We start from the raw sequence: 20,682 nt of genomic DNA on the forward strand, positions 1-20,682 counted from the left end.
TCCCTATGTACAAGATTATAACTACTATAATACTGCTCCTATGTACAAGAATATAACTTCTATAATACTGCTCCCAATGTACAAGAATATAACTTCTATAATACTGCTCCTATGTACAAGAATATAACTATTATAATACTGCTCCTATGTACAAGAATATAACTATTATAATACTGCCCCTATGTGCAACAATATAACTACTATAATACTGCCCCCTATGTACAAGAATATAACTACTATAATAGTGATCCTATGTACAAGAATATAACTACTATAATACTGCTCCTATGTACAAGAATATAACTATTATAATACTGCCCCTATATACAAGAATATAACTACTATAATACTGCTCCTATGTACAAGAATATAACTACTATAATACTGCTCCTATGTACAAGAATATAACTATTATAATACTGCCCCTATATACAAGAATATAACTATTATAATACTGCCCCTATATACAAGAATATAACTACTATAATACTGCCCCATGTACAAGAATATAACTACTATAATACTGCTCCTATGTACAAGAATATAACTATTATAATACTGCTCCTATGTACAAGAATATAACTACTATAATAGTGACCCAAGTACAAGAATATAACTACTATAATACTGCTCCCTATGTACAACACAAAACTGTTCAGCACATTTAACTCTCACCTCCGCCCACCACTGTCTCCTCCCCTCATCCCTTCCGAGGACTTTGCCACCTACTTCAAAAACAAGATCGACCAAACAAGGCAAACCTTTACTGTTCCATCACCCCAACCACTCCATATACCAGACCTCTGCCCTTCCGGAATAACCTCCCTCTCCAACATCACCGAAGGAGAGCTTACTCACCTCCTTTCCAAGTCACACCTCACCACCTGTGCACTTGACCCCATCTCTTCTCACCTGCTCCCCAACCTCACAAACACGCTCATTCCAGCCCTAACCCATCTCTTCAACCTATCGCTATCTTCTGGTACCTTCCCCTCTGCCTTCAAACATGCCACCATCACACCCATCCTCAAAAAAAACTAATCTTGACCCAACTGCTATGCCCAGCTATCGGCCCATATCACTGCACCCGTTTGCTTCAAAACTCCTTGAGCAGCATGTCCATGGTCAACTTTCCTCCCACCTCTCATTTAACTCTCTCCTTGACAACTTCCAATCTGGCTTCAGCCTCCACCACTCCACCAAAACTGCCTTGACCAAAATTACTAATGACTTAAGGTACCTTCACACTAAACGATATCGCTAGCGATCAGTGACGTTGCAGCGTCCTGGCTAGCGATATCGTTTAGTTTGACACGCAGCAGCGATCAGGATCCTGCTGTGATGTCGCTGGTCGTTGAACAAAGTTCAGAACTTTATTTGGTCGTCAGATCGGCGTGTATCGTCGTGTTTGACACCAAAAGCAACGATACCAGCGATGTTTTACACTGGTAACCAGGGTAAACATCGGGTTACTAAGCGCAGGGCCGCGCTTAGTAACCCGATGTTTACCCTGATTACCAGTGTAAAATGTAAAAAAACCAAACTACATACTCACCTTCGCGTCCCCCGGCGTCCGCTTCCCACACTGACTGAGCGCCGTAAAGTGAAAGTGAAAGTACAGCACAGCGGTGACGTCACCGCTCTGCTGTTAGGGCCGGCGGTCAGTCAGTGCAGGAAGCGGATGCCGGGGGACGCGAATGTAAGTATGTAGTGTTTGTTTTTTTTACATTTTACGCTGGTAACCAGGGTAAACATCAGGTTACTAAGCGCTTAGTAACCCGATGTTTACCCTGGTTACCCGGGGACCTCGGCATCGTTGGTCGCTGGAGAGTGGTCTGTGTGACAGCTCTCCAGCGATCAAACAGCGACGCTGCAGCGATCTGCATCGTTGTCGCTATCGCTGCAGCGTCGCTTAATGTGAAGGTACCTTTACTCACAGCCAAAACTAACAGACAGTTCTCCATCCTCCTTCTTGACCTGTCCTCTGCCCTCGACACAGTCGAACTCTGCCTACTGCTACAGATTCTTTCTTCCTTTGGCATCAAGGACCTTGCCCTGTCCTGGATTGCCCCATACCTTTCCGACCGCACATTTAGCGTTTCCCACTCCCACACTACCTCCTCATTCCGCCCTCTCTATGTTGGAGTCCCTCAAGGCTCTGTGCTACGGCCCCTACTTATTTCCATCTATACCCTTGGCCTAGGACAACTCAAAGTACTATGGCTTCTAGTACCACCTGTATACGGACAACACTCAGATCTACCTCTCTGGCCCAGATGTGACATTTCTGCTGTCCAGAATCCCAGAGTACTTATAAGCCATATCCTTCTTCACCTCTCGCTTCCTAAAACTCAATGTAGACAAAACCGAGCTCATCATCTTTCCCCCATATCGCGTATCCCCCCTACCTGATCTATCTATTATGGTAAACGTCATCACGCTCTCTCCCGCACCTGTAATCCGCTAAGTAAGGGTACCGTCTCACAGTGGCACTTTGGTCGCTACGACGGCACGATCCGTGACGCTCCAGCGTCGCTCCAATATCGCTCCAGCGTCGTAGACGGCGGTCACACTTTGCAATGCACGACGCTGGAGCGATAATTTCATGACGTATTTGCGATGTAGAAGCCTTGGTTACTGTGCGCATATCGTATACAACCTTTGTTACACGATGCGATCATGCCGCCACAGCGGGACACTTGACGACGAAAGAAAGTTTCAAACGATCTGCTACGACGTACGATTCTCAGCGGGGTCCCTGATCGCAGTAGCGTGTCAGACACAGCGATATCGTATGGATATCGCTGGAACGTCACGGATCGTGCCGTCATAGCGACCAAAGTGCCACTGTGAGACAGTACCCTCTCGACTGTGCCCTGTCCTTTAAACTGCACGTCCAAACTCTTGCCACCTCCTGTTGCCTCCAACTCAAAAATATTGCCAGAATCCGTCCATTCCTCAGCCCACAATCTACTAAAACTCTTGTGCATGCCCTCATCATCTCGCGCCTCGATTACTGCAACACCCTCCTCTGTGGCCTCCCCGCTAATTCTCTTGCACCACTCCAGTCTGTTCTCAACTCTGCTGCTCGGCTAATCCACCTCTCTCCTCGCTACTCCCCTGTTTCTCCCCTCTGCAAATCCCTCCACTGAATCCAGTTCAAACTACAAACACTGATCTGCAAAGCCATCCACAACCTGTCCCCTCCTTATATCTCTGAACTAATCTCCCACTATCTTCCATCACGTAATCTTCGATCCTCCCAAGACCTTCTACTCTCCTCCACACTTATTCATTCTTCACACAACCGCCTCCAAGATTTCTCCCAAATATCCCCCATCCTCTGGAATTCCACGCCTCAACAAGTCCGATTATCCACCACCCTCGGATCCTTCAGACGGAACCTGAAAACCCATCTCTTCAGGAAAGCCTACAGCCTGTAATAACCATTCTGCCGCCTCACCAACCACCCAAGCTGCCGCCTCATCACCACCCGAGCTGCCGCCTCACCACCACCCGAGCTGCCGCCTCACCAACCACCCGAGCTGCCGCACCCCCGACCTTTTGTCTCTTCCCCATTACCCTGTAGAATGTAATTCCGCAAGGATAGAGTCCTCTCCCCTCTGTATCAGTCTGTCATTGTAAACGATATCTACAACTCTGTACGTAACCCCTTCTCATGTACAGCACCATGGAATTAATGGTGCTATATAAATAAATAATAATAATAAATAATAATAATGTACAAGAATATAACTACTATAATACTGCTCCCTATTTTTGTATATAAAATCACTAGACACCCGTTTCCGCTTCTTACATATGAGAAGTTTCGCTCGGGCCTTTTTTCCTTGACAAGCTCTAGTCGCCAGTCTCACCTGAACACAAAGTTGTGGCTGTCAATTTCCTGCCCATATTCGGAGCCTTTGAGGTTTCCGGAGTTGCCCACTACGGCACATGTTCGGCACCGGTCTGGGTTATGATTCTGCAAATTGTTGTGATCTGGGATAACTTTAAACATTTCTTCGATGGCTTTGTTGATTTCCATTGGTTTCTTTTCACCTTGTAACCTCTGTGTGTAAAAAGAAAAAATTGATTGATACTTGAAGGAAAACGTTTGCAGACGTCATCAAGAGACGTCTGGGGATCTAACGTAAGGCGATCTAACTGCTGGGAACTACTGTAACATCCAGAATCAGGGGGTCACAGACTCTATAGCTTGACTTTGCTTGTGAAGCTGGCCATATTTCAGGTCCTTCATGCTGCCAATCTGTCACTGACAACACATCCTATCCATCATTAAAGCCATGGCACACTTGGATGTTTTTTTTTACTTTTTGAATGGGTTTTCAAATAGCCAAATTTCTGACGTAGAATAGACCCCTATTAATGACTCATTCATGACTCCATGCAGAAAGTACTTAGAAGTCTTCACTTTGGAGGACTCAGCATGAATGAGATCTTTGTAATACTTTCTTCCACCTGTGGAGGCACTGTAGGAAAACTAACCACTTACTTACAACTTATTCCGAAGTTTAAAGACAATGTGTTGGGACCTTTTAAAGAGGCAGATGCCGCTTGTAGGTAATTAAAAAAAAAAAAAACTAAGGGGTTTACACGGGGGGCTCTTTTTAATTAATTCAACAGTTCCTTTTATTTTAGGAATTTTGGTTAATACAGGTAAATTCCAATCCGTAGCGATTAATGGTCCAGTGGGCATCTTTCTTTGCTTCTCTAGCCTAGGATGGGATAGACCAGAGGGTCCATCTCGAGTCTGAGTCATCGAGGGCCGATACACAGCAAGTTGGTCTGATTAGTGTAAACAGGCTGCAGTATGAGCCGCGAATCAATCAACCATTGTACTATCTATACATATATAAAGTTGAGTGTGTGTGTATGTATCAGCCATGCCCACTCCGCATAGCAGGCACAGGCCACATCTAGCTCCGTCGTGTCTAGAATGGAGCTGCTCCTGTGAGGCATGACGTCAATGGAAAGGGAGGACCCTCATGGATAGAGATGTGAGGGGAAAATGAGAGATGTCAGGGGGAAATGAGAGACGTGAGGAGCTGCTGCTGTATGAGGCTGTATATAGATAAGGCCGAGGGGTTGCAGGTGGAGGCTGTGTATAAGGCCACATTCACATGTTCAGTATTTGGTCAGTATTTTACCTCAGTATTTATAAGCCAAAACCACGAGTGGGAGAAAAATACAGAAGTGGTGACGTGTTTCTAATAAACTTTCCTGTGATTGTTTTACTTCAAGTTTTAGCTTACAAATACTGAGGTAAAAATACTGACCAAATAACATGTGGACGAGGTCTAATACAGGAGATGACACACAGATATATACTATATACAGGAGGAGATGACACACAGGTATATACTATATACAGGAGGAGATGACACACAGGTATATACTATATACAGAGGAGATGACACACAGGTATATACTATATACAGGAGGAGATGACATACAGGTACATACTATATACAGGGGAGATGACATACAGGTATATACTATATACAGGAGGAGATGACATACAGGTATATACTATATACAGGAGGAGATGACACACAGGTATATACTATATACAGGAGGAGATGACACACACATATACTATATAAAGGGGAGATGACATACAGGTATATACTATATACAGGGAAGATGACACACATGTATATACTATATACAGGAGATGACATACAGGTATATACTATATACAGGAGGAGATGACATACAGGTATATACTATATACAGGAGATGACATACAGGTATATACTATATACAGGAGGAGATGACAAAGGTATATACTATATACAGGGGAGATGACACACGTATATACTATATACAGGAGGAGATGACATACAGGTATATACTATATACAGGAGATGACATACAGGTATATATTATATACAGGGGAAAGGACATACAAGTGTATATAGGAGGAGATGACATACAGGTATATACTATATACAGGAGGAGATGACAAAGGTATATACTATATACAGGGGAGATGACACACGTATATACTATATACAGGAGGAGATGACATACAGGTATATACTATATACAGGGGAGAGGACATACAGGTATATACTATATACAGGGGAGAGGACATACAGGTACATACTATATACAGCAGAGATGACATACAGGTATCTACTATATACAGGTGGAGATAACACAGCTATATACTATATACAGGGGAGATGACAAACAGGTATATACTATATACAGGGGAGATGACAGAGGTATATACTGAGGGGAAAATGACAGGTGTTATGGGGGAAAATGAGAGAAGTGAGGCGCTATAACTAATCACAGTTAGTTACTATGCCAGGGCAACGCCAGGCTCTTCAGCTAGTCTTTACATATTCATCGCCTCGTTTACATATACCTAGACCTAAAAAAACACAATTACTGAGTTTGTGTCTGCTACTTCATTTAGCCTAACAAGCAAAAATCTGCCTCTGCCGGCTCCATATGTTGGCATCAGACGAAATGCTGCAAGAAGTGAAGCTACACCTGCACCTCGTATCCTCCCTCCATGGTGCCATCGATGGCCAATTACCGAAATAAAAAGACATATAGTCTGATTCTGCAGGTGTTAAGGGCAAAGTCACAGCGTAGGGGGAAAACAAGCGTTATACTAGATACATTCATATGCAGAGTGACTACATCTTCTCACATCCTAAATCACAGAGCAGAGGACGCTAAATAACAAACTGAAAAAATAACCTAATAGGGGAAGAGAGAGCGGCCACATAACGGAGGTGTAAAAGTACAGGAAAAAAATGAAAAACAAGAAATGGGCTGTTAAAAAGGTCCATACTAAATGGGCAATATATACAGAGCACAAGTCAAAGAAAGAAACATCTACAATCACAGAAATAACTTGAAATTAACAAGTTATTTGTGATTTAAATTTACCCTTATACAAGAATATAACTACTATAATACTGCTCCTATGTACAAGAATATAACTACTATAATACTGCTCCTATGTACAAGAATATAACTATAATACTGCCCCTATATACAAGAATATAACTACTATAATACTGCTCCTATGTACAAGAATATACCGTATATACTCGAGTATAAGCCGACCCGAGTATAAGCCGACCCCCCTAATTTTGCCACAAAAAACTGGGAAAACTTATTGACTCGAGTATAAGCCTAGGGTGGAAAATGCAACAGCTACCGGTGAATTTCAAAAATAAAAATAGATGCTCCATACTGTTCATTATGGCCCCATAGCTGTGCCATATAGTGCTCTGCACCATTATTGCCCCATAGCTGTGCCATATAGTGCTCTGCACCATTATTGCCCCATAGCTGTGCCATACAGTGCTCTGCACCATTACTGCCCCATAGCTGTGCCATATAGTGCTCTGCACCATTACTGCCCCATAGCTGTGCCATACAGTGCTCTGCACCATTACTGCCCCATAGCTGTGCCATATAGTGCTCTGCACCATTACTGCCCCATAGCTGTGCCATATAGTGCTCTGCACCATTACTGCCCCATAGCTGTGCCATATAGTGCTCTGCACCATTATTGCCCCATAGCTGTGCCATACAGTGCTCTGCACCATTACTGCCCCATAGCTGTGCCATATAGTGCTCTGCACCATTACTGCCCCATAGCTGTGCCATACAGTGCTCTGCACCATTACTGCCCCATAGCTGTGCCATATAGTGCTCTGCACCATTACTGCCCCATAGCTGTGCCATATAGTGCTCTGCACCATTACTGCCCCATAGCTGTGCCATACAGTGCTCTGCACCATTGCCCCATAGCTCTGCCATATAGTGCTCTGCACCGTCCATTATTGCCCCATAGCTGTGCTGCTGCTGCTGCAATAAAAATAATAAAACACATACTCACCTCTCTTGCAGCTCCTCGGCGCCATCTTCCCGGCGTCTCTCCGCACTGACTGATCAGGCAGAGGGCGGCGCGCACACTATATGCGTCATCGCGCCCTCTGACCTGCACAGTCAGTGAGGAGAGAGAGACGCCAGGAAGATGGAGACAGCGCCCGGCGTGTGGAACCAGGACAGGTGAATATGACATACTTACCTGCTCCCGGCGTCCCGCTCCTTCCCCCTGCCTGTGTTCGGTGCCGCAGCCTCTTCCTCTGTCAGCGGTCACCGGCACCGCTTCATTAGAGAAATGAATAGGCGGCTCCGCCCCTATGGGGGGTGGAGCAGCCTATTCATTTCTCTAATGAGCGGTCCCACGTGACCGCTCAGGGGAAGAGGCTGCTGCACCCGGAGACCGTGGGACGGGCAGGGGGAGTGACAGGATCGCCGGGACTAGGTAAGTATGCCTCAGCGCCCTCTCCCCCTCACCCGCCGACCCTGCCACAGACCGTGACTCGAGTATAAGCCGAGGGGGCACTTTCAGCCCAAAAATTTGGGCTGAAAATCTCGGCTTATACTCGAGTATATACGGTAACTACTATAATACTACTCCTATGTACAAGAATATAACTACTATAATACTGCTCCCTATGTACAAGAATATAACTACTATAATACTGCTCCTATGTACAAGAATATAACTACTATAATACTGCTCCTATATACAAGAATATAACTACTATAATACTGTCCCTATGTACAAGAATATAACTACTATAATACTGCTCCTATGTACAAGAATATAACTACTATAATACTGCTCCCTATGTACAAGAATATAACTACTATAATGCTGCTCCTATGTACAAGAATATAACTACTATAATACTGCCCCTATGTACAAGAATATAACTACTATAATACTGCCTCCTATGTACAAGAATATACCTACTATAATACTGCTCCCTATGTACAAGAATATAACTACTATAATACTGCTCCTATGTACAAGAATTTAACTACTATAATACTGCCCCTATGTACAAGAATTTAACTACTATAATACTGCCCCTATGTGCAAGAATATAACTGCTATAATACTGCTCCTATGTACAAGAATATAACTACTATAATACTGTCCCCTATGTACAAGAATACAACTACTATAATACTGCCCCTATGTGCAAGAATATAACTACTATAATACTGCTCCTATGTACAAGAATATAACTACTATAATACTGCACCTATGTACAAGAATATAACTACTATAATACTGCCCCTATGTGCAAGAATATAACTACTATAATACTGCTCCTGTGTACAAGAATATAACTACTATAATACTGCTCCTATGTACAAGAATATAACTACTATAATACTGCCCCTATGTGCAAGAATATAACTACTATAATACTGCTCCTATGTACAAGAATATAACTATTATAATACTGCCCCTATGTGCAAGAATATAACTACTATAATACTGCTCCTATGTACAAGAATATAACTACTATAATACTGCTCCTATGTACAAGAATATAACTGCTATAATACTGCTCCTATGTACAAGAATATAGCTACTATAATACTACCCCTATATACATGAATATCTATTTATATAATTGCCTTGCAATGTTTTCATTTCCTGTTCTGTCCAGATGTCACCGTATCCAAGAATTCCAAGCGGAGTAAGTTCACTGACCGCAATATTGGGAGACCCAAGTGATGGGTGTCTCAATATGGAAACTGTTGCTGATACCAACCTATTGCGCGGTACCAACAGTGGAACACCGTCGCACCACACACACTCTATACGCACCACACTCACACGCGGTACCACCAGCGGAACACCGTCACGAAAATGCCACTAACGGGATCAGCCAAATGATTCACTGACTGCCACCAACTTTGTACAGGAGAAGCGCATGCGCAGTTTTAATGTGATCGCCGCTATCAGTCTGCACAAAGATGGCGGCGGTCTGATTTACTGCGCCTTCACGAATTACGCGCAGGTGCAGTGAACCATTCGGCTGATCCTGGTTGCAGATGCGGACGTGTCTACAGGCAGAGGAAGCCGGTCACATTAAAGGGGTTTTCCCACAAACGAAAGTTCATTTAAAAAATTGTCTGTGTCTGACCTAGTACAGAACATACCACATCTCCTGGGCAGGGGAGGAAGCAAAAGACAATACAGTACTGACACTACAGCAGGAGATCACAGTGGATTAATTTTGTGAGGTAAAATATATTTCACTGACTGTTTTTAAAAAATATTTTACCTCACAAAATGTATCCTCTGCGGTCTCCTGCTGAAATGTCAGTTTTGTCTTTTGCTTCCTCCCCGGCCCAGGAGCTGACGTATGTTCTGTACACGGTCAGACACAGCCAATTTTTAAAATGAACTTTTGTTCGTAGGAAAACCCCTTTATAAAGCAAATATCTACGCCAACATGGCTCCTTCTAATAAGTACGCCAATGACAATGAAAGGAAAGCAGCAAAGGCACAACGTCGAAGACAACAACGGGCAAATGAGACTCTTGAAGAGCAACAGCATCGCTGGGACAAAAACAATGCATATAAGCGTAGGCGTCAAGCACATGAGTCCCCTGATGCAAAAGAGATTAGATTATCACAGGATGCCATTAGGCAACAACATCGCCGCATGCCTGCCCCCATCGTGACATTACCGCCCTCCCAATGCGATGGCATCGGGCCTCCATCTAGTAACTAGTGTAATACTGCCTGCATTGCCAAGTAATGTCATTATACTGCCCCCTAGCTTGCATCTTTATATTAGCACGGTCACTCACCATCCACCACTTGTACGTACTCTCGGACACCATATTGTTCTGTTTCGTCATTACTGGAGGGAACGTGAAATTAAATCTCTCATCAAACCAAATGGAATTGTCTGTTTCGGACACACAGCTCTCACAGCTGCACGGCCTCCGCACGGACGTCATGAATCGAAAAAATGGCCCCGAGAACCTGAAGTATGTTTCTGGGTTCCAGAGGACGAGCCCCGAGTTCTGGGTGTAGTTAAGAAGGAACGACATGATGGTGACTGCAAAAACTGCCAAGGCGATGGTAAACAGCTTCAGATTTCTGTTCCTTAAGGCAACCATGATTTACGCTGGCCAAGATCCAAAGGGGGTTCGGTAACAGGAAGCGTTCCCACAGTCCTTATGTATGTTCCACGCTGTCACAGACTATGGCGCTCGATCATTGGCGACTCTCCAGGTAAGATGTCCTCAATGTCTTCAGCAGCTGGATCAGTTTTGCCTCTTGAAGATTGATAAAGTTGTGTACAACGCCTTGTGTCCAGGATTGTTCTAGGAGGTCCTGGTTATATGTCCTACAGGGTTCCAGGATGGGTTCTCCTGTAGAGATAGAAGATTGTTACTAAATGGACAGGATTAGAAGAAGAAAAATTTCGAAAACAGCGCCCTCCTTTTCATAGGTTGTCTCTGGTATTGCAACTCAACATGTCATGATAGATAGTTTTGACGACACATTCGCACGTCCCATTTTTGCGTACAAGTGCAATCCGTGTTTTTCATGGATAAAACTTGCACCTGTAATAGTGAATGGAGCCGTTCACTTCTCCGTTATTTTTCGCGAACGAACGTTCTGCACAAAATCGCAGAGGCATGTCTGATGTTGATCAAATCGGCAATGCAAGTCAATGAGTGCGTAAAACAAAAAAATGGTAAAGCTAGAATAGGAAAAGGTAGGGAAACTTTTTCAGTTTTGTTTCTCATCTGAGAAAAACTTTAACTAAACCCTGTTAGCACAAACTGAAACTGACCACAGTGATAAAAAAAAATCACACAACTTGGACTGATTTTATAGCACGAGAAAATCACTTACGTCTGAATGAGGCCGAAGACAGATACAGAACTGGCAGGACTTTACTTTTGGCAAAGATTAGTAGTGTGATCTGAGCCAAACTCTCCTTATCAAGTAATTTTGCTATACAAAAAAAAACAAAAAACCTGCAGCTGCATCTCCCTCCTTTGCCCCTACCATTCTTACAGGTTTACAATTGGAGGATTTAAAACCTGCAGCTGCATCCCCCTCCTCTGCCCCTTACCCTCCTTAAAGGTTTACAATTGGAGGATTTTGAGGGCAGAATATTTCCAAACTTTTCCACAGAATCTGCAGACAATGAACCCAGGTTTTTGGAAGGAGAGCAAGGGTTGATAGTCACTGGAAATTATGGATGGGGCTACCCGGTGGAGGACCCTCCGTACACATTTATATCAATTACTGGGTGTTATTAGGAGGGGATGTTATTAAATGCAAAACCCCTTTAATGCTGCTGAGTGACGTGGCACAATGATGTGATGATCTGCACCAAACAAACATTTTCCTACACTTGTAGACGTTTTCCTATGAAACCAATGACCAGAAATAAAATGGGATGGAAGAACTCTTCAGGACCCGGTCATCATTTTTCCATTACTACATGGAAGGAAATCATTAGTGATGTCTGGAGGATAAAACACAACTCATGCTCAGAATTCACAGGCACCTAGAAAACACTCGATGCAGCGGCCGCCCTAAATAAAGCTTAGGAGCAGCCCCACTATACACTACTGTACTTATCCTGAGTTATTACAGCATGTTCTAGTCTCCTCCAGAGCTGCATTCACGACTCTGCGGACACAAAAACTAGTAATTGTTCATCAGTTTCCCTGGTGATTTCTTCTCTAGAACCACCATTTCCTTAAAATGCAGAATAGTACAAAACATTACACTGTGGAGATTAATTTAAGCTTTAAGGGGGTTCTCAGCTGTGGAAGATTTCTAAAAGAGTCCCTTGAGTAGAAGCAGATCACAAAGTGACAGCAAGCGGCTATCATTTACGGAAAACCAAATATCTCTACAGCACTCCCGCAGGCGAAATTAGGCATTACACAGTATCAATGGGTTGTGTGTGTACCGCAGAACAGGACGGGTCCTCCAGAGAGAGACTCTTTATATACCGCTCCTCACTGGGGTCAGGAGATGAGGATCCTGCACATGAGACCCCCTTCTATTATTCCGGGGTACTGTATATTAAAATGGGTTTTCTAAACTGTATGTCCTATGTTGAGTGTTGGTGTATGGAGTGGCTTAGTAGCAGAGCGCCCTCTGTACATGGCCGATATCCAGCTGTTTAATACAGCAGCGACCGATGGCTGCCATGTTGGTCCTCTTGTGAAGTCAGACAACAATAATAAATAAAAATATCTAAAAACTAAATATCACCCCCCTCCCCTTTAAAACTAAATAAATAAAAAAATAAATATAATAAAAAAATATCTGGTATCGCCAAACTTGTAAAAGTCCGATCTATCAAAATAAAATAAAATTCAACCTGCGCGCTAAAGAAAATAAAAAAAAAATTGAAAAGCAATTGGTACCTCTCCAAAATGGAAAAAATAAAAACCATAGTTCACCAGGCATAAAACAAGGACTTCAGAGAAACAAAAATTGAGAATTTGTGATTAATTTTTTTTTCGCCATCATTTCACTGCCGCACATTTTATGGTAAAATGAATGGATCAGTTCAAAACTACAACTCAGCCTGCAGGAAACATTGCTAAAATTTCTTAATCTGGAAAATTGCTAGAACCTCGCAGGTATCCTCAAAAGCAGTTATGAAAACCACAAAACTGGCTCTCATGAGGTCCAGCCCAGGAAAGGAAGACCAAAAATGACCTTTGCTGTGGAGGATAAGTTCATCAGAGTGGAGGATAAGTTCATCAGAGTTGCCAATATAACAAGGTATATATAAATTATAAGCGGAATAAATAAATAATGGGAATACCAACAAATGAGGTAAACAGAGGTGTATGCAGTGTTTAAAATATATAGTGAGCAGAGAAAAAAAAATATATATTAAAAGTAGCATGGTGTTACCTGAGAGTTGCTGTGCCACGTTCTGGCTGGTCACTGTCATCACCCTACCTCCTCAGTTTTGCGTGACTTTTATATTTTACTTTAATAAAGCTTTACTTTTTTACAAATTTATCCATTGGTTCTTTGGTGCTTATTTATTCTCTATATGTTTTTCATGGTTTTTGCATGGAACCTGCTTAACCTATCCTTCTACCCTCCCATAGTGGTGACTAGGCTTGTTCTTATATCTATTGTGGGTTATTGCCTCTATTGGATTTAAGTTATCAACATCAGCTGTCTCTTCAGAAGCAGGTCTTTATGGTCGAATTGCAGCAAAGAAGCCCCTACTGAGGACCACAAACGGGAAGACACTTTTGGGCCAAGACACACAAGAAATAAACATTAGATCGTGCGGTATCTGTACTGAGGTCTGTTGAGTCAAAATTTCAGATTTTTGCCAGCAAGTACCAGGTCTTTGAGGGAAAAAGAAAAAGTGATTGGATACTTTCTACTTATGTGGTGCCCACCATGAAGCCTGGAGGGAGAGGTGTTATGGTGTGGGGGCGCTTTGTTGGTGACTCCGTTAATAATTTATAACAAATTCATGGTACACTTACCACAGCGTTCTGAAGTGACCGCCATCCCATCTGGTCTGCACAGTGTGACCATTATTGGTGTTTGAGCAGGACAATCACCAAAAACACATCTCCATTCTACGTAAGGGCTACGTGACCAAGAAGGTGAGAGGCAGAGGCTGTGCCAGGTGACATGGCCTCCACAATCACTCAACCTCAACCCAATAGATTTGGATTCACAACAAAGGCAAAGCAGCCAAACAAGTGCTCAGCACCTCTGGTAACTCCTCCAAGACAGTTGAAAGCCATTCCTGGTGACGACCTGATGAAGCTGCCGAAGAGAAGGCCAGGAGGGAGTAAAGCTATCATCTCAATAAGTGGGGGAGGGCACCAGGAGAAATCTAAGGTTTAAAACATATTTTGGTTTGGTTCACTAATTTTTCTATATTCCTTGTTTCCATACATGTTACTTTGTGGTTTTGCTGCCTTCAGTCTGAATCTATAATGTGCACATAGCAATAAGAACCAGAAAAACAACTGCCAAACTTTTGCCTGAAACTGTATACCAATGGAAAAAAATGCAGGAAAGTTATGGTCCTTGAAAGGGGAGAAAAAATATTAAAATGGTCTGGTCAAGAATGAAATAAGGACCGCATTAAAGAGTCACATGATGCCTCCAATAAAAAAACAGAACATTGGAACAAAACTTCTCAAATTTAGCCTACAATGGCACATGTCATACCATACAAAGTTCAAGGCTAGCATCATGTGCCCACTGCGGGAAATTGGCACGAATCTGGCCATGTGTATGACCCCCACATTACCAAATAAACTGGAAATGAGCCAATTGTGTGGACCTGCTTCTGCATTCTAGTGAAATAAGAAAAAAAAATTGCAAAGAGAAGAATTATGAAAGCAGCTCCTGAGGTGTCTAGAATACAGGATTCCAGTAAATTCTTATAGAGATGAGTGACATTATCTAATTGGTTTTCAAGTGGGCAGGGTTTTCGGTGGCTATGCTCTAAGGACAGGGGGTGGTGGTATATGTTGGTGCTACATCGGTAATAGTAAATACATGAAATCTAAAATCCACTGTGAAAATTCTTGATTTTCCTTCCTCCTGTGAAACCATTAAACACGATAATTCACCCCCGAGTGACCTTCATTTTTTTTGGCAGCGGCGGCATTTTTCTGATCCAGTTGGAGCTGAGCGGCTGCTTTGTTCTGCGCATATTAATCAGTGCCCTGACAGCGCCGCTGCCTAATTACTGTTTGTGTGTTTTGGTTTGGCGTCAGGCGTGGGATGGATTGTTTTCTACACTGTGGGGACAACAAGATCCTGCGATGTGTTTATGGCCGGGACTATTGTCACATCTAGGGCATGATATGTGGTCCCCACGACGAGCGTCAGCAAGACCACAACTGCTGCGCCAGCGGTAACGGCCGCCATGTCCTTTGCCTTTGCCTTACTGAAGCACAACGATTTTGAAAGTTAGAAAAGTCTTTAAAAAAAATATCTGTAACTTTGTAATGGACTTTGATTTTCTTAACATTTTTCTAAATTGCTGCTTGCTGTCAGTGAATGGCGGCGCTCAGAGGCTAATAACTCAGCACAGACCTCGTCCTGCTTCAAGCCGAGTCGTGGACACAATTGTATCCAGTGTAATTAATCCCCTGCAAGCTGAAACTATCAGCGCAATATTTCTTCTAAACGGAGTTTGTTACAATGTATCAGTGCGGGTAAATAAAAAAAAAAAAGAATCAGCAGCGGTGATTGATTCCAGACTGTTAAGTTCACAGAGGACTGGAAACAACTGTAACAAACTCTCAGCTGTGACACATTAAGTCTCTGCTGGTTCCATTCCTTTACAGTTTGCAGAGATCTTGGAAAATGTGAGGAATAAAAAGTGCAGAGGACCTAGAGGTTTTTACTATACAATCAACACTGGACTAAAAAAAGCAAGTGGTTAACAACTGGCTGTAACTTGTCCTGTTTATTCAGAGGATTCCGGTTGAAAAGATCTCGTCATCCCCCTATAAGTTGTTTTACACGGCTACAAGGCGGCGGCGTTATCCCCATGAAGTCATGTCTGGCTCCGATTAAAGAGGTGCTGGAATCTGCTGATGTCACAAGGGCAGCATTGGACGACACAGGGGAAAGGTCCACAGCCAGAATAATGGCTCATGAATAGAATGCCAGACCTTCAGTAAAGACTGACACATACACACGTGGTCAGAATTGTTGGTATACCTCGTTTAATGACAGAAAAACCCACAATGGTCACAGAAATAACTTGAATCTGACAAAAGTCATAATAAATTAAAAATCTATGAAAATGAACAGATGAAAGTCAGACATTGCTTTTCAGCCATGCTTCCACAGAATTAAAAAAAAAAAATAAAACTTATGAAATCGGCCTGGACAGAAATGATGGGACCCCTGGAAATAATGTGACAAAAGGGCCATGATATATCGCGGTGTGTCCACTAACTAGCGTCACCGTTGTCTACACTCCTGGAATCAGTGTTGGCCGGTATATAGGGCTACAGATCCTCCCTGTGCTGTGTGGTGACATGGTGTATCACACTCAGCATGGACCAGAGGAAGCCAAGGAAAGAGTCGTCTCAGGAGATTAGAGAGAACATTATAGACAAACATGATAAAGGTAAAAGTTATAAGACCATCTCCAAGCAGCGTGATGTTCCTGTGACTACAGCTGCACATATTATTCAGAAATGTAAGATCCATGGGACTGTAGCCGACCTCCCTGGATGTGGCCGCAGGAGGAACATTGATGGCAAATCAGAGAGACGGATAATACGAATGGTAACAAAAGAGCCCAGAAAAACGTCTAAAGAGATTAAAGGTGAACTTCAACCTCAAGGAACATCAGTGTCAGATCGCACCATCCGTCCCTGTATGAGCCAAAGTGGACTTCATGGGAGATGACCAAGGAGGACACCATTGTTGGAAATAAATCATAAAAAAGCCAGACTGGAATTTGCCAAACTACATGTTGAGAAGCCACAAAGTTTCTGGGAGAATGTCCTATGGACAGATGAGACATAAATGGAACTTTTTGGCAAGGCACATCAGCTCTATGTTCACAGACGGAAAAATGAAGCATAACAAGAAAAGAACACTGTCCCTACTGTGAAACATGGAGGAGGCTGTTATGTTCTGGGGCTGCTTTGCTGCATCTGGCACAGGGTGTCTAGAATCTGTGCAGGGTACAATGAAATCTCAAGACTATCAAGGGATTCTAGAGAGAAATGTGCTGCCCAGTGTCAGAAAGATTGGTCTTAGTCCTGTGTCTTGCAACAAGATAATGACCCAAATCACACAGCTAAAAACACCCAAGAATGGCGAAGAGGAAAACACTGGACTATTCTGAAGTGGCCTTCTATGAGCCCTGACCTAAATCCTATTGAACATCTTTGGAAAGAGCTGAAACATGGAAAAGGCGACCTTCATACACGAGACAACTGGAGCAGTTTGCTCTTGAGGAGCGGCCAAAATACCTGTCGAGAGGAGCAGAAGTCTCATTGTCAGATACATTTTTTTGTGCTACAAAATATTAAGTTCAGGGTCCCATCATTTCTGTCCAGGCCGATTTCATGAGTTTTATTTTTTTTTAAATTCTGTGGAACAATGGATAAAAAGCAATGTCTGACTTCCATTTGTTCATTTTCATAGATCTTTTATTTATTATGACTTTTGTCAGATTCAAGTTATTTCTGTGACCATTGTGGGTTTTTCTGTCAATAAACGAGGGGGACCAACAATTCTGACCACGTGTGTATATAGAATGCTCAGAGAGAATAGTGCAGATTTATCTTATTCGGGGTCTAACAAAAGAAAGTTGTAGTGCGCTGCTACGATCACAATGATTGGGTCAGTAGTGTGGTCAGTGCATCTGTTTATTAACTTGCAGGAGGCAATTTTTTCTCGTGCTGACTTCTATGAAGTAAATTTTTAACAAAAACGACATAGTCATGACCAGAGATGAGGCTCAAGGAAGTCGGTAACTCAAGGGGGCAGCAATTTTTTTATACATAACTTTTTCATTTTTTGTTAATGTAACCCATTTGATGGAAATGCCTGTAAATGGTTAGATGCTAGGACGCCATTGACTAAGGCATCTAAGGGGGTGAAACGGCCAGAATCGGAGGTGTCAGATGTGCACCTATAACGGAGGGCGTGCTCAGCTCCCAAAACCCGCTCCATCCCAGTGATGTTCTGATGCGCTTAGTTTGTCTAATTCCTCTTTCCCAAGTATATCCGAATGGCGCCCGTCCGTGGTATGGACAGCTTTCTGGTGCATTGTCAAAAATGATTAACGCCCCCTTTAAGAGCTTTCTGCACAGATCTGGGGTCAGCTGACGCTCCCTCTTCCATCATTCCCTCTTTACGTTAGATGTCTCAGCGCCGCAGGCAAGATGATGTCATTACAAAGCGCCTGCTGTGCCAAGGAGTGCCGAGGAACAGAAGACACCAGGAAGTGATCGGAACAGTGGGAGAACGGGCAGAGGGGAGTATTTTTTTTTTTTTTTTTTTAAGGAGGAGCCCATTATACAGTATGAAGAACTTTTTGTGGCCATCATACTGAATGGAACAGTATGTGGGGCCATTATCCTATGTGTAGCACTATGTGGGGCCCATTATACTGTATGAAGCACTATGTGGGGCTCTTTATACTATGTGAGGCTCATTATACTTTATGGAGCACTATGTGGGGCCCATAATACTGTAAGGAGGACTATGTGGGGCCCCTTATACTGTATGGAGCACTACGTGGGGCCCCTGCATGGATCAGCATGTGGGGCTATTATACTGTATGGAACACTATGTGGGGCCCATTATACTGCATGTATCAGTATGTGGGGCCATTATACTGTATGGAGCATTACATGGGGCCCATTATACTGCATGGAGCACTATGTGAGGTCAATTATACTGTATGGCGCACTATGTGGGGCTCATTATAATGTATAGACCACTATGTGGGGCCATTATATTGTATGGAGCACTATGTTGGGCCCAATATACTGTATGGAGCACAATGTGGGGGACCATTACACTGTAGGGATTATACTGTATGCTATGTGGGGCTTATTATACTGTAGGGAGGACTATGTGGGGTCCATTATAGTGTGTAGAGGGCTGTGTGGGGATTGGGGAAATATACTGTTATGGGGTCACCATACTCTTCTGGGGAGGGGTACAGTAGAGTCATCATACCGAGTGTATAGAAGAATTCCCTGAGGGGGTATCATACTGTGTTTGGGGACACAATTGTTTGCATCATACTTGATTATTTGTGCTATTCAAGGTTTTTATCCGCTGTTATTAAATATTTAAATTGAGTCATTGGGCCATTTGCTTTTTACTGCTATAACATAACATATTATATTATTCCAATATTTTATTCTAAGATCTATTCATTAAAATGCACTTTGTTGGGGGGACAAGCCCTGGAAGATTGTTTCCACATGAAAACGTTCATCGTTATATTAGATAAGAAAACATTTCCTCGATCGTAGACATTTCTTTAATAAATATCAAGGTTTCTGCGACTTTGTCCAAGCTTTTCATTTTGTCCCTTTGTGTATGTGAGTGACATCCCTGGTGTACTTGCTGTGCACAGGTTTCATCTTCAAGGATTTTTTTTTTTTTTTTTTAACTCCTTCAGGTTTCCAAAGACTTTTAAAGAAGTTCACTGACCGTTCTTCAGACGGCTTCAAGTAAATATTGGAAAAGGCGCCAGCCGGAAAGACACAAAACAATAACAAGACAAAATATATCAATAGTGTCTTCGCCCCGAGGTTTTCAAGAGTTTTTTTGAGCACATCCTCACCAAAAATTTTTGCAGTAAGTGCTCACATTGAGTTTTTGGAGCAGAAACTCTGGAAACTTTCCCAAGTATAGCTCAAAAGCTCACTCACTGGCTTGGTGCACAAGGAGTCTCTTCGACGAGATTCCAGAGCGGAGGCTCAAAGTGTTGAGATCAGGAATGTTTTCGTCCAGTTTCTGCTCCAAAAACTCCTTGAAAAACCCTGTGTGCTAATTTCCACTCCAAAAACTCAGCTTTTTTTTAATTTTTTTTATAAAGGTGCAGACTTTTTGGACCAGATCCTCCAAGTTGTTAAAGAGTTTAGGGCTTGTAAAAAAAGGGAAGATTTGGTGACTTTCTGCTCCAGAACAAATAACTCAAATCTCGGTGTATGTGCATGCCGTCTTATTTAATGCGATTCCACATGGCACCCGCCTGATGAAGTGCGGAAAAAAATGCCAGGAACTATGAACATATGCAACGACATATTCAGTCTTTGGAAGCCGTGAAACGC

General features: G+C 42.8%; 1 protein-coding gene across 3 annotated transcripts in view; it reads right to left on the reverse strand.

Annotated features, from left to right (window-relative positions):
- LOC143783062 (CMP-N-acetylneuraminate-beta-galactosamide-alpha-2,3-sialyltransferase 1-like) overlaps positions 1–20,682 on the reverse strand; it is a 131,899-nt gene that overhangs the window by 18,677 nt on the left and 92,540 nt on the right. For all 3 annotated transcript variants that reach the window (XM_077271266.1, XM_077271265.1, XM_077271267.1), the window contains 2 exons: positions 10,684–11,253; positions 3,879–4,072 (listed from right to left, as the gene is read on the reverse strand). In XM_077271266.1, the coding sequence (XP_077127381.1) occupies positions 3,879–4,072; positions 10,684–10,998 (509 nt within the window). In that variant the 5' untranslated portion in view covers positions 10,999–11,253. The remainder of the gene's footprint in view (positions 1–3,878; positions 4,073–10,683; positions 11,254–20,682) is intronic.

Source organism: Ranitomeya variabilis, chromosome 6 (assembly GCF_051348905.1).
Source record: "Ranitomeya variabilis isolate aRanVar5 chromosome 6, aRanVar5.hap1, whole genome shotgun sequence".
In the NCBI taxonomy this organism is placed as follows: Eukaryota; Metazoa; Chordata; class Amphibia; order Anura; family Dendrobatidae; genus Ranitomeya; species Ranitomeya variabilis.